Source organism: Ceratina calcarata, unplaced genomic scaffold, assembly GCF_001652005.2.
Source record: "Ceratina calcarata isolate Rehan_Ccalc_2016 unplaced genomic scaffold, ASM165200v1 scaffold289.2, whole genome shotgun sequence".
Taxonomy (NCBI): domain Eukaryota; kingdom Metazoa; phylum Arthropoda; class Insecta; order Hymenoptera; family Apidae; genus Ceratina; species Ceratina calcarata.
In genome coordinates, this window is record NW_017151272.1 from 24,863 (window position 1) to 39,889 (window position 15,027).

General features: G+C 39.0%; 3 protein-coding genes across 4 annotated transcripts; 1 reads left to right on the forward strand and 2 right to left on the reverse strand.

Moving 5' to 3' along the window:
* Nucleotides 1-2,886: 2,886 nt before the first annotated feature.
* On the reverse strand, nucleotides 2,887-5,239 carry Mad (mothers against decapentaplegic homolog 1). Its single transcript, XM_018022529.2, has 3 exons — nucleotides 5,148-5,239; nucleotides 3,510-4,832; nucleotides 2,887-3,425 (listed from the first exon to the last, which is right to left on the reverse strand). Exons 2-3 carry the CDS (start codon nucleotides 4,763-4,765, stop codon nucleotides 3,266-3,268), a joined length of 1,416 nt encoding a protein of 471 aa, XP_017878018.1. The 5' UTR covers nucleotides 4,766-4,832; nucleotides 5,148-5,239; the 3' UTR covers nucleotides 2,887-3,265.
* A 630-nt stretch (nucleotides 5,240-5,869) lies between these two features.
* Nucleotides 5,870-10,103, reverse strand: IntS8 (integrator complex subunit 8). 2 transcript variants are annotated; one of them, XM_026812556.1, is made up of 13 exons: nucleotides 9,921-10,103; nucleotides 9,434-9,851; nucleotides 9,132-9,369; nucleotides 8,836-9,072; nucleotides 8,529-8,774; nucleotides 8,210-8,459; nucleotides 7,714-8,127; nucleotides 7,401-7,655; nucleotides 7,084-7,336; nucleotides 6,906-7,024; nucleotides 6,492-6,841; nucleotides 6,320-6,426; nucleotides 5,870-5,960 (listed from the first exon to the last, which is right to left on the reverse strand). In XM_026812556.1, exons 1-13 carry the CDS (start codon nucleotides 10,039-10,041, stop codon nucleotides 5,903-5,905), a joined length of 3,066 nt encoding a protein of 1,021 aa, XP_026668357.1. In that variant the 5' UTR covers nucleotides 10,042-10,103; the 3' UTR covers nucleotides 5,870-5,902. The 2 variants fall into 2 exon arrangements, with proteins under 2 accessions (XP_026668357.1, XP_026668358.1); XM_026812557.1 differs by lacking the exon at nucleotides 5,870-5,960 and having other exon boundaries at nucleotides 6,282-6,426.
* A 412-nt stretch (nucleotides 10,104-10,515) lies between these two features.
* Nucleotides 10,516-13,655, forward strand: LOC108623705 (maternal embryonic leucine zipper kinase). The gene is made up of 13 exons (XM_018022401.2): nucleotides 10,516-10,754; nucleotides 10,820-10,970; nucleotides 11,039-11,148; nucleotides 11,217-11,370; nucleotides 11,435-11,541; nucleotides 11,611-11,778; nucleotides 11,854-12,048; nucleotides 12,118-12,223; nucleotides 12,291-12,368; nucleotides 12,808-12,895; nucleotides 12,957-13,107; nucleotides 13,172-13,275; nucleotides 13,338-13,655. Exons 1-13 carry the CDS (start codon nucleotides 10,611-10,613, stop codon nucleotides 13,594-13,596), a joined length of 1,815 nt encoding a protein of 604 aa, XP_017877890.1. The 5' UTR covers nucleotides 10,516-10,610; the 3' UTR covers nucleotides 13,597-13,655.
* Nucleotides 13,656-15,027: the final 1,372 nt, after the last annotated feature.

Below are 15,027 nucleotides of genomic sequence, written 5' to 3' on the forward strand. Positions count from 1 at the left end.
GAAAGATAGCCAGAGAAAAGGAGTGTACATTTGTTTATGATAATATTCTAACACGTACGAAGTCCCTCTTAAAGAATTTCATAATCTTAATAATGATAGCGGAGAGCTCTGTACGATATCGTAATTCTTCGTCGCTACAACAAATTTCTACCGTCGATTTTATGATACTTTTTACACGTGCGAATGATAACGTTATCTCGATAGACAAACGAACGAATGATTTTTTTTTTCTTTTCTACATTTCCCTACTTACATCACTTCGTTGATAAACTTTACAATTTACATTTATACGATATCGTACCTCAGATATAGTCAGCTTTTTATCATCGTAGTTGTCGTCTACAGTAATATATGTATAATGATATCGACATCCCAAAAGACGCAAAGAAAATAATTGAAGAGTAAGCCCGTAGCTATCGGCTCTAAATGATAAACGTGGAATGGATTCTGCAGATGTTCGTTTACACCTAAAAAGAATTTATTTACACTGACTGACATGTAGAGAGATCGCGAATCTCATTCCAAATCGTCGCCTGTACGTACACAGCTCTGTACGAGCGTAGGCTATTTTTTTTCTTTTTAATCAGCGAAGCTACTTTATCTTTAAATATATTTCTATATTTAGGCCTCGCCAGTACAGGCGGAAGCGTGATTTCGCACGTGACACGATCGAAATGTTTAAGCGCTATGTATTTGGCAAACAATGCGCTCGCAGCAAAACTCCTCAGTCTCCACTTTCGCACGTTATATATTTAGAAATATATATGTTTAAAAGGCATCCAAGGCACAACTTGGGCGGCAGCATTCAAAAAGCTCAGCGATTAAAAATTGGGCAATCGTCGGAGGTGATTTGGAGATGAGATTTGCGATACTCGGTGCATAGATTAACAAAAAAAATCGAGAAAGATACCAACAAAGAGTAAAAGCTCTAAATATAGTTATTACATATGTAACCATTCATACATACATATTGCGATAAAGCATTTTGTGCTCGTTACGAGTGCGACAAGCTCGATATACCTTAAAAAAAAAAGCTCGCATATCTCTCAGCTGGTGTACATCGTTTTTTTTTAAGTCTATCAATACCAATTACAGAGTCGTGTCGGCGACGAATGTTTCTCTTTCGCTTTTTAAACTAAGTAGGTTTTACAGGTGATCGCGAAATAATGGTATAAGTTGTGCGACAAATATATTTCTGATCGAACAATTTTTTATTTCGTTTGTTCCGTGTTATTGTCGTATTTTCTTGTACGAATTGGCTGTGTGTGTGTTCGTTATTTCAATCATCCGGATACACAACTTCGCGTCATCGATCGATCCAATAAAAGTGAATACTTTTACCACGGTTGATCACCCACGCGTATAATTTGCTAAATTTGGTAGCAAAGAATCACAGCTAGGTACATCGATAAATAAGTAACAGCAAGCGGCAGTGACTTTCTGTTCCACGAGTTCTCAAGTACTCTCTGTTTAAAGTTTACATGATCCGTATACCTTTTTCTCATACTTATAATTGAAATATATACGTAGAATATACATAAAAATAATTCGTAGAGCAATCGAAGAGTTTATCAGCATGCGGCAGAAGGTCGAATTCGAATATGCATCACAGGTATTACGCGTTCTATTGATCGTCTCAAAATTTTGTGCTTCCTCCGGCGATACCTGTGCATCTCGACGCAAAGTAAAAATGGGAGCCGATTTATTCGGTGGACATCAGCGTGTCACGAAATAAACGTTTCTTTATAAATAAGTAAAAGGACATAGGCAAGAGTGTTTCTTATAGTGATCTCCCAATAATTCAATTTTGCTCGACTGTAACTAAATACACGTACGATCCTTCTGGCTCGTTACCGAATGTATGCGACACATAATTCTTACTTAATAATTGTAAAAGTATCTCCTTTATAAAATTCGCATTCGTCACTCATTATTAAAACATATAAAATCAAACAACATATCTTTCGTAACTAAGTAAAATCCTTTTCCGTTCATGAAATGTGATTTTCGGTGTAATTTAAAAAAAAAAGAGAATGATGAACCGCATCACATACATACGATTTTTGGCACTTTTCAGAAATTCATAAAATTTTCGTGTTTCTCATATAGGAGACGTTTGACACCAATTTCAATTGCACGTAACGCTCTATAATTAATACATCTTTTTGTATGTACACGAATGTTTGTCTAATGTCTGATGAACACTTCTGAAAAGTGCGGGTGTGCTAACACATGATTCTTATATTACTCTGAAAATTTGACAAATAGCAAGTAGACGACTCTATGTTAGTTGTCACATTAGTTTCTTATAAGGCTACATCCAAAGGCTTACATTACACGAATGTTAGGAAACGTTGCAAAAGAAAGAGAAGTAATTTTTTTTGTATGCGCTCGTCAATGTTAATATCCCAATATGTCATCAGATACAGTTAACTTTTGAATGTCAACGTGAGATCAGCATCTGGTGTCTATATTGAAATATTAATTGCATTTACCATTAGTAAAATCGAAATTAATTACACTTAGATTATGGTCTTTATAGTAATAAATTTGAATAGTCTAAGGATTGTTTAGGCGTGAAACGGACGCTTAAAAAGCATACGCGTTATAGTCGGAAACTGTAGATGTTAAAATCTTATCAGATGTGAACCTTTACCGTTCTTTTTCATGTCGATCGATCATCGTCTTTTGCATAATTGAATAGTTGGTTCAGTCCTCAACTATGACTTATGTATAAGTCTCAAATGAATCTAACGAAGCATTCGTGATATAGCATTAAGAAATATTTCCATAACAATTTTCCATATAAAATAAAGTATTAGGTGTAATTGAATATGTTTGAAAAATATGATTCTTCATATATATATATATGTATGTATATATGTAAGACATTATATTTTTACTATAATTCTCTCCTATATAACAGCCAAAAACTTGTACAACTTTTTGTGTGTACATTGTGATCTTCGAAATTTCTTTTCTATCAAGGATCACTTTCAATACTTATTGACTCGTGTAATCCTTTATGTTCATAATTATATTATCAACTTTCATTATTTTTTTTTTGCCCGCATGAGGAAAGTCTCATAATTTGGGGGATATCTTCGCTTACCACTTTCATTATACTTTCTTAAATCTCTTATGATACCTAACTTACTATCGCACTATATTTAATAAAAACTGATCTTAAAAACTGCTCTTAAATCATCAGGTTTTTCCTACATTTCACTATTTTCTTTCCTCGCTATTTAACACGAACCGCGAATTATGATACAGAACTTATAGCATTATGGGGAGAGCCCATTTGCGTTAACACCTTATCCAACCATTGTAAGGGTCCATGTAAATGTGCTTCTATCCAACAGGGGGTAGACGTAACATCTTGCCTGTGGTACTCGGCGCCCCATCCCTTAACAAAGGACATTCTGTAACAGACACACACACACATGTATGCAGATTTTTTTTCAAACGGATCAGCGGATTATCAACTTCTGGATAATGAAGTTTACCTTATCGTACACATTTTCGTCAGTTCATAAACTGCTTCGAAACCGTGATTAACACTTTGCGAAAGTAACTGGGCGAACTCTTGATTATTAAATATCTTCAGTGAACATCCCGGTGGAATTTTACAAACTGTACTAGGATGAAATCCGTGATGATGATTGCAATTTCTAGATTGTACGAATATAGCAGAATCGGAGAGGCATTCCGCGTAAACTTCGCCGCCTACGTAATATAAGTGCACTCCTTTGCCTATATGTCTTCTCGTATTCTCGATGGTCGAATTACGGTTCACGTTGGACAGCTGTCCGAGACAAAAGCGATCAGAATTGTTGCTTGGATTTGTAAAACCGTCCACAATTACAGAGTGAGAATGGCAATGGAAAACTTCACCCACTCTGCAATTTAATTCGTAATATGCAATGGAGGCCCAATAAGGTGGTTCTTGATAACATACTGGAGCTACTTCACTAGATCCACTCGTGTCCATTGCCACTGGATCAGGTGGTGGCGATTGTCCAGGTTGTGAACCATCTTCGGGTGGAGAATACGCTGGCGGCGGAGTTTCTGGTAATCCGTTTGTACCGTAAGGACTTTGAGGGTTCGGTGACGTCGTGCTCCCTGGACTGGGAACAGACCCGACCGATCCGACAGAAGACATAGGTGACGTTGGATTCACGCCGGTAGTGGATCCAGCATTGAATCCACTCGAGGAGTATGATACGTTGTGCGGCATCGTCGGTTCTGTCAGTTGTTGAAACGGTAACAGCGAGTGTCCAGGGGCATATTCGGAGTGCCTAGGAACCAGCACCGGCGGTAGTACCGGGCTCTCCACTCTTTTATAATGATAAGGATTGATGCAAACTTCTTTCTGCTTGGCAGAGAACGGGTACTGACACAGTTCCAACGGTTTTAATTCGTGATGAGATTGCAAATCTGGCCATCTCCATACTCTGCAATATATTACATGCGGCAAGCCCTTGCGGTGTGAGACTTGCAATCTACCATCTAGACTTCTTGGAATCGTTACACATTTACTAGGAGTGCCTGGACAGCTCAGGGCGCGTTCCAATTCTTCTATTGCACCTTTTCTCTTCTTCAACTTCTTGACTAAAGAATCGACCGCCTTCTCTGCCCATTTCTCCTCTTCGTCTCCTTGTTTCCAGCCGAGCAACTTTTTTACAGCAGGACTAGTGAATGAAAACAAACTGTTCAGTGAAGACATAGGGCCAGAACTCGAGGATCCTTCTTCATCGTCCATTTTAAAAATACTGCAATATGTGAATGGTATCTATGATTTTCCTATGGTATTCCTGTTATGTAGAAGCCTGTAATAAAATGAAATCATATCAATTCTTTATCTCTTGCCCTCTTATCTACTTTCCAAAGGCTCAAATTAAGAAAGGACTATCTGTTAAACAAAATATTCTAAAATGCTCGAGCGTTTCATCAGTTATGATTACACGTCCAGTTGGCCAAGTAAAGAGATAAATATTATGATAAATTGTGAGGTTAGACGTTTCAGAAATTTGATACACAGGACCAGACATGAAATTCAACAAAAACGTAGAAAAACGTGAATTACGGGGAAGACGCGGGATAAAAATGGGAAGCAGCTAACAATAAGTTGTGTGTACACTCACGTAGAATTGCTTAGCGATCCAGCATTGTTTTTACTACGATCTCCCACTCTTGTTACCACATTCTTGACGCCAACCTCTTTCCATCGCGAGTCAAATGAAAATATCTGCTCGGATCTATCGATCTCCACGTTCGTTTTACCGTATCCTTAATGACAACAATCCCGCGAGCACAATAAATATCTAAGCAAACTTCCTCGCAGTATAGTATAGCAACTCGCAGCGTTCATAATCTTCCTCTCTCTTTCCCACTTTCACTCGGACCGCTCTCCGTCTTTCGATCTCCGTCTCTTTCCCTCTTCTCTTCCGCGGTGGAGATCAGGGCCTTCGCAATGAGCAATAGTAACGGAGGACTTCAGAATTTCAGGAAGTCGCCTCGAAAACTCGTACGCGTACTCACCAGGCTCGGGCAACTAGAAATGAATCTCGCGCGGTGGTGCGTATCAAACGGGATCGATCCGTTTCATACCTCGCGTGCTGCTTTTAATTACAAATATTTACAGTACGGTAGAAAGAACGAAACGTCGTGTAACAGTATTATGGCGTTGCGAGAACATGATGGCGCCTTGTTTACGAAGACAGTCCTGCAGAGCACTGCATACGTTTCGACGACGCTTCGCGTGTAGCGCCCGCGATAGATCAAATTGCTCCGATTTATATTAGAATCCCTGATCCGAGACTGACACCTCTTGCACGCTCAGTCTCCGACGTGTAAACATAATCTCGTATGTAGGTTTATGTACGGCAATAATATTCACTCATCGCACTACGCAACGACAATGTATTCCACGATAAGGGCTGATCGTAGATGACTCACTTGAAAAAAATGATACATTAGAAAACGTTACGAAACCTTACCGCGGCGGGCGAACGATCGTACGTATGCATGCGTTGGAAAATGATTTTTTTCGTCCGCGACTCGTTAACGGAGCAAAGTAGCGCGTATACGTAATAAAATTATTTCAATTCCTTGTCTCATTAGATCGATTAGAGTAAAAAAAAAGAAACAAAAAGCCGTGATTGGTACGAGTTAATCGCGGAATGGGAGGGAGATTTGATTGTTTTAATTATCGATCGTAACGATAAAATAGAAAATACGCTTCATTTGAATGATTAAAAAATTATTACACAATCGTATAAAACTTTGTACACGTTATTTTTATTAGTAAACGTACTGTTTGGCCAAGGCTCTTAAAAACTTCGCCTTCCGAATATTCGCCGCTTCCCTCTGTATCTCCTCGTTGTTGTTAGAATTTAGTTCTAATAAACCAATTACTTTTATCTGAAAACGACAGTTCAACGTGAATGTCTACAATTCCTTAATAAATTATCTCTGTAATTACTAACCGCTAATTGTTTCCTATGATGTTCACCGCGTTTCGTATGTAAATGAATGAGATACTCTAATATCGTGGTATCCCAAATACAGTAATAGTACGCGTCCATAGCATCGGCCGGAGCGGAGCTCTTCTGATCGCTCACAGCCATTTTAAATGCTAAAGTATAATCTACTTCCTCTAAGAATTGGCATAACACGACTGCTTGTGTGTAGCATTGTAAATGAGCGCAACATTTAATCATGCGCTTGTAAACCAGATCGTCGATCTGCGATCTCGGTACCGGCTGGCTGAACAGGTCGCTGGCTACCATAATAGCTTCCAAATAATATTTTATCGCACTTTCGTAATATCCTAGAGCTATATTTATAATGTTAATCATGCTGTCTATTGAACATGTACGATGGTTCTTTTTAACACGTACCGAAATTAAGATCCCCCATTAGTCTTAGCCAAGGAACATTACTCGGGTAATATTTCAAAGCTTGCGTTAATAATTGAAATAATAGTTCACCGACACTTCTGATGTTATAAGAATTTGCACTGCGAAGTTACATTGATATATTACAATCCGATAAGTTTTGCGTGGTATGAAAACTTACTTTGGTACACCGGCAGGCCAGAGGGAAAGATATTGCGTGTGCAATTCAAGGCTGGACTCATCACGCAAAACGTTTCGCAAACGCGCTAACAGAGAAATGACGACGGTAAGCACCATGGGCTCGCGTAATCTACTCAGAGTTCCACCGATACTGGCGATAACATCTCGTGCAGCGCTACCGGTGCTCGTTGCGCTGTTACCGCTGTTGCTTCGTTTCTGTGGCTGATCCCGGGCCGGTCCGAACGCAGCCAGAACTGAAACCGTTAAAATTACGAACTGATCCTGTGAAAATGTCTAAGCGATTATTTGAGAACTGACTCATGTCCCAAGCTTCTCTCGGAAATTTCCTCCCTCCTTTATATTTAACAATGTCTTGGCAAACGGTACTGACAGCCGCAGCAAATTCAGAGTAACTCCATCGCTTTTCGAAGTTCGTCAAATAATCCCATTCGGCCATATTCAAAAGAAACACGGTGCAATATTCGATTATTTCTTGACGCGGAATCACTTGATCCGTTGCATGTAACGCAGCAAGGCATTGCTTGCACCTCGCGACCAACCCTTGCGTATCGCCTAGAATTTTTCTCAGTTTCAGTCAGAGATCGATCACAATAGATCGTGAGACGCTTACATATATTTGTCGCAGGCCAGATATAAAGGCATCTCCAAATCTCGACGAGAAGACACTCCCAGTTGACTAATTTACATAGTTTAAATATCAGCGTGTTACCACCTTGCGCGTGCTGCTGCTGCGCCTCTTTTTCTAACACGTTTAAGATATCAATCGATCCTTCGAAATCCTTGGACGCCACCAATTCTCTACTCTTTGCTAGTAAGACATATGAGTAATCTTGAAGGAACCCTCTGGGTAGGGACATCACGACACTTTGCAATGGAATTGGTAGTTCCCAACAACTATTAACATGCCATAAAGGTTTCATTCGATGTTTCCCATCCAGACGTATCAATATTTCGTGAATTTCAGCGGTGTCGTACGTTTGTATTAATTTTTGTTCTAATTCATATATCTCTATGTTCCAACTTCCTGCAATTAGACTTTAATAATAAATCAACGTTACGAATTATGAAATTAACGTTGTTGTACATTCATGTATGTATGTACTAACTTGTATACGTTACGAGAGATATACCCCAGTCGTTCTTCAATAATAAATCGGGCAACTCAAGTTCTTCGACGTTCGCGGATCTCCTAATTTCTTCCAATTCTTCCGCATTAAACAATGTCATATATAATGGATCGCTAAGTAATTTCGAAGCGAATCCATCGATATTACTTACGTGCACGAGATAAAGGAGGTAACGGGAGATCCGCTGTTTATCTATAACACTAGCCTTATCTAAAACGCTTCCGAGAGCCTAAAGAAGTACGCGCATAATTAAAAGAAATATTGTCATGAGTTTAAGATGAAAGCAAATTTAATCTACCCAGAAAAATACGTCGAGTCCCTTGCTACCAGCTGCTTGTATCTCCACTACGTAGTCACCAAGTATGATACTCCCGTCCAGAATTTTCCTAACTAAATTTAAACATTGGATTTGGAGCAGTAGATCGCGAGTCACCACGATTTTCCGATTAACGGAACCTCCTTGTACATCGAGCTCAAGATTGTCCCTATAAACTTGAGGAATTTCTCTCGTAATGTTATCTGCTTGCAGGATTTGCAATATATTCTGAAAACAATTGCTATTTATAAGTAGATGAATGGATTTCTTCAATTCTTTTAATACATACAATATATTGATCTTTAATCGATGATTGCAACTGTTGCGTAAGGCTAGGAGTAATTCCTTCTACAGGTACTTCGCATGCTAAGCAACAACCGTCGATAAATTCCTTTTGAATCTTACAGTACAGCCTGTCTTCCGAGTTACTGAGATTGTGAAACAATTCCTTGGCTTTTGCAATATGGGATTTCGCTTCCTGGTACTCTTCCTTCAATAAATGAAACCTTGCCAGATCATAATGTATCTGAAAATGTTACGACCCATAATGTCTAGGATATTGTATCTTCCACGTGATGCACATACTTGGCACTTGAATTCATCTAAGTTTATAGGATGCATATTCTCCCAGTTTTGTTTAATCTCAGTACTGTCCTCGGTCAACATTTGAAAAGTTTCGCAGGATAACATTTTCGGACTTATGTCTGTAGCTTCAAGGACATTGTTTAAAACTTTCACACTGTTAGATACTTGAGGCTCTAACTTTCTGATTATGTCATCTATTATCCCTGGCGGTACATACGTTGATTCTTGGACACCTGGACTAATACGGACAATCAATGCATTTCAAAGAGAAGTCGAGTAAAATAAATTATCTCCAGTCTTACATGTGAAGGAACTGCAGCTTCGATTGCTTGTTATTTAAAGCTCTGTAAATAATGGCCCTTATGTGCCACCTATGATACAAAACAATAGTGAATAATAGTTGATCAGAAACAGATTGCATCGCAAACTCAGGTACTGTTGGTATTTCAACAGTTAAATCTGCTGTTATATAGAAGAGATCTTGCAGTAATGTCAATTGTATTGGCAAAGGCAATTTTCTTTCTAATACGTCCAAATCCCATTTTAAATAAGCTGCTACTTTCAAAGAGAGGATCTTCAGGGCCAGATTTCTGTGAGTCCACTTGTTTGTACTGCTAGGTTTTACATCGTTCGATTCTGCATCAATGATCTTCACTTCATTTTCCTTCTGCTCTGAATTTATTGTCATGAACTTAATTATTAAATCTGTTGCCGAGGGATCTGAAATCATTGTATAGGAATTAGTATCTTATTGAATAATAAATTAGCGAAGGTTAGATGAAAATTTACCGGGGAAAGGCTTAGATAAATGTTGTTGCAGCAACGATGGGTTTAATAAAAATTCGAACCACAGAATCGTGTCAGGAGATATCGGCACAGTGCCTGGTCTTAATAAATCCACATCCATCATTGCATTATTCTTAACATTAGCTTTCCAACATTCAGTACAGAGAATGACATGGACAGTATGTACTGTAACAGAGTTTATACATAAAGATGGTTCATTTTCTATAAAATCATTAAAGAATTGATATGGACAGGAAAATAGGCGTTCAGTAAGAAGATAGCATTGGGAACATTAATAAATTAATTCTACAAGTCGGTTTATTTGTTTTGTATTTCTTTGTCGTTATGTCAGGAACCTACTATTGATACTGTGTTGTGGTTCTCAGTGGACCTCGATGTTAAATGATAATTTTTAGAAAACAATGCTAATTGATTTACTGTCAAACGGTCAAATTAGAATTCCGAATCTCGACCGTATATTAAAAAATCATTTATGCTCTTATTGAATTCTTTATGCGATTCACAATTCGTGTCTTCAGAGTGGTAGCACTTGTATCTAAAGTTAGCTCCGTTAAGCGATTGGCTTTTAAATCTTGTTTACGTTAAAGTTCGAGAGTTCGAAAGTAATGTGACTGACAAGTGTACATATATAATTAGTAGTGGTCAAGTGTAGTTTCGTAGAGATTCAGTAAAATGGTACGATATGCTGCGCTCAAAGGTTTGTACGACGTGGAGAAAACTATCGGGAGCGGAGGCTTTGCCAAAGTCAAGCTGGCTACCCACGTTGCTACCGGCGAGAAAGTCGCGATCAAAATAATGGACAAAACATCACTGGGCGTAGGTGGCCTTTAAACATTCGTGAACCAAGTACGATCTGTTATAATAGCTTCTCGAATCTTTAGGATGATCTGCCGAGGGTCAAACTGGAAGTAGAAGCGCTGAAAACCTTGTTACATCAACATATTTGTCGATTGTATCAAGTGATTGAAACGGACAGTCATTATTTCATGGTGATCGAGTATTGCTCGGGGGGAGAATTATTCGATCACATCGGTAAGATAATATGTTCGACTTCTTGTCGTTTATTGCAGCAGTATTACACGAATTCTTTCTGCTTGCAGTTGAAAAGAACAGACTTTCAGAGTCAGAGTCACGAAAATTCTTTCGTCAAATCGTCTCTGCCGTGGCATACTTGCACAGCTTGGGATATGCTCATCGTGACTTAAAACCAGTAAGTTGGACGTTTCTTTGATGATTCAAGGATTATGCAAATAGCAAATGATATCATTCTGTGCACAGGAAAATGTGCTATTGGACAGAGAAGAGAATTTGAAGCTTATAGACTTTGGATTATGTGCAAAACCAAAAAATGGGATACATTCACATTTGCAAACATCCTGTGGATCTCCGACGTATGCTGCACCAGAACTTATACTGGGGAAGAAATATTTAGGTATCTCGCCTCTGAGATTTAACATTCGTCTATTAGAGATCAGATTAACATGTTTGCTTGATAGGTTCAGAGGTGGATGTCTGGAGCATGGGGGTTCTTCTTTACGCATTACTCTGTGGCTTCCTTCCCTTCGACGATAATAGTATAGAGAACTTATACAGAAAGATTCTTGTAAGGTTGTTCTCTACTGATTTTAACTAAATCTTGTCTCGAGCATAATTAACAGTAGCTTAATTCCAGAGCGGTAAATACAATGAACCAAGCTGGTTATCACCCAGCAGCAGGAGACTGATAAAAGCAATGCTGCAGGTAGATCCAAAAAAGAGAATTACTGTTCAGGAACTGTGCAATCATCAATGGATTACAACAGGATTTCTTAATCCAGTCTCGTTTGTACATAAAACTAACGTAAATGACCTTCTCTTTCAATTCTCACCGATGTACGAGTATGGCAATGTCTTAATAAAGGAAATACATTTACAGTTTGAAAAGGATGATGATGTGCTAAGCACTATGTCCGCGATATGCGGCGAACACGCATCAGATATATGGAAGAGGCTTTTGAAAAGCGACAGAACCGATTACAAAACTGCTACGTATCTCTTGCTTCTAGACAGAAAGCTTCGTGGACTTTCACTGCGAATATCAACTTCTGCAAAATCACATTTTAAGTCAGAGGTAATTAGAATACGCATTGCATTTTACGAGCTGGTCAGTGTTACCTTGCATTATTTTTGAAATTTACAGTGCGGAAAAGGAGGTAACAACATTATAACTAAACTTGATCGTTCCCCAAGAATCAGACCTGTGAGGTCACCAGTAATCGATCCTACGTGTAAAACTCCTGAGACCAGTAAGTTCCCCTCACGTTTTCGTGTTTCTTAATTAATGTATCGTTCTTACATTTTAAATTTACCCAGCGAACAATTTCACGGAGCCGCAAGTGCCTACGAGAAAACGACTTAGGAGTAAAGACGAAGACGATGTATTCTCCCCTGGTATGTTTCGCAAAATGACATTTATTCTTACAGTAATAATGCGTAGACACATGTACTTTTTATCATTATATTTATATGATACCCGGTAAATAAAATTGTATTCTCAGTAGACTCCCCTCCTATTAGTACCGCTTTAGGTAATACATTTTCTAAAGTTTACTTCTAATTAGGTGATGCTAGCATCACCTAATTAGAAACTTTAATGAAAGTTTCCAAGTAGCATAAATTGCTGTAGCTGCGTGAAAAGCAGATAATTAGTCAGAGAAGAGCAACGACTTGTGAACAAACACAATTTCAAGTTACAAGTAGCTAGAATTCTTCACCCCTTTCCCTTGCAAACGACACAGTAGCTTTGTCTTCTTACCTCCGTCTTCTGTCTCTCACACGACTTGAATTTTGCGCACAAGTAGCAATCGATAATTGATCAAAATTATTACAGTTCCCGCGAAGAGAACCGTAGAAAGGGACACGATCGTTGTTACCCCGACTAATACTCAAGCACCCGAAAGCGCGGGGGAAAGAGTCAGGTATTTACATTACGGCATCGAAATAATTTTACTGATGATATTAAAAAGAAAATATGTTTAGGGGGTCACAATCGTCCACACCGGGAAGTGCAAGAAAAGTAATAATGGGCCTGGAGCGCGGTCTGAATCGCGTGCGCTGTGTCCTCACACCGAAACGGCGCGTGAAGAATGAAAATATCGATCCCGACCAACCCAATGTACTCTCCGGAAAGGTCGGTACTCGTTTACTCTTTAATCGTCGTATAGACTGATTTTTATTATGTACTATTTTTTCAGGGTCTCTGTAACGTATCGTCCACGTCCAATGATGATCCGAAATACGTCCTCTCTCAACTCCGCCGTGCGCTTCGGCGTAAAGGAATCATGTGCCACCAGAAAGGGTGAGTGCGAAACGTCTGAACATTTTAGCTTGAAGCAATCGTGTAATTTCTTATTTCTGTAGATTTACCCTGCAAGGTGAGACGGAGGACAGCGCAGAAGATACGTCGCGACCGATCACATCGAGAAACGCGTGCTCCTTCGAATTAGAAGTATGCTTGCTGGAGGGAATCTCAGAAAAAAAATTGGTCGGAATTCGAAGGAAAAGATTGAAGGGTGACGCATGGGTTTATAAACGGGTCTGCGAAGAAGTTCTAGCATTGGCGGCTGAAGACCTCTCCGCGGAACCGGAAGATTCGACAGAATCGAAATGTCCTATATAAAGTCTTCCTAACATGTTCATTCTTAACAATCATTTATAAATCATGAGAAAACTATCCTATCTTGATCTCCGTTAATTATCTCAACATAGATAGTGTTATCCGATTCGGTAGATACTTGGCAGCTCTTTCGAACGTATCTGCACCGGGCGTTTTCTTCTTAGAAGGAATAATCACGAAGAGGTTTATAACAGGAACACGAACTTGCAATTCCGACGAGGATTAGATTGTGTAATATTTATACAGATATATAGATTTTATTTTTTCCTGCATAGCAGTAAGAAGTTAACGATAAGAATATTTTTTATAAGGGTGCACCATGTATCAAATGGCTAACAATTATAAAACAAATAAAATACTTAATTCATACTTTTCTATGTGTAAGTGTTAGCAATTGGAGCTCGATCACTGAGTCTGCCACAAAGGAACTCGTCGGACCTTCGCATCGGGATATGTAAAGCTCTATTTCGCGTTCACCGGGGATATAAAGTATCGCGGCTCGTTTGAACCCGCGGTATAGGAGCTACCATGGACAGGGACGGGTTATAAAATCACCACAAATCGATCAGCATAAAGTGGAGCCGCGTGCACTTTAGTTTACGGCAGTCAAACCGACCTTTTATCTCTGCCCGCTCAATAATCGCCGGCACTCGTAGCCAACCTTGGTCGAGCCTATTCCGCCGAGCGTTCGATCGCCGCACACTTACTTCCTCCCTCGAACATCGATCGAGACAAAGGGAGGTCCGGAGAAAATAGAACCCTTCCACCGAAAGACGTAAACGCGCCGGGATAAAGACATTAAGATCTCCCTCTGGGCATTAGAACAAGCTAAAACGGCTTCGTTGGGCGTTCGACTTTTATGGGCGTTGTTCGTTTCACAAACAATGCCAGATTTGAGGAAATGAATTATTCAATGATAAATCGAACCGGAACAGGATTTTTTCACTTCTTGGAATTCCAGAGCATTTCTCGCTTGGACGAAATAGAAGTATTTATTAATTAATTATTGACACTAGCCAAAAACTTTTTATACAGAAGTTGTAGGCACTGACGTCTACTGAAAGGGAGATTCTATGAATTTTTCATCTAACTTCGATATTTAATGAGTTACATATGATTATTTGGCATTTTATTGATGTTGACAAAATCCGACCATCCCAGCGTCGAAACGGCGAACTTTTGGAAAAATGTTTCGTTTTTCCTCAATAACTCCTAAACCCTTGGAGATACGGGAAAATTGCATAGGACATTTCTTGTAGAGGACGACGAGATCTACAATTTCTGTATAAAATTATTTCGCTAACGTCAATAGTTTACGAGATATTTGCAAAAAACGAAAAAACAGTTTTTTGCAAATTACTCGTAAACTATTGATGCTAGCGAAGAATGTTTATACAGAAATTGTAGATCTCGTCGTTCCCTACAAAATGGTTC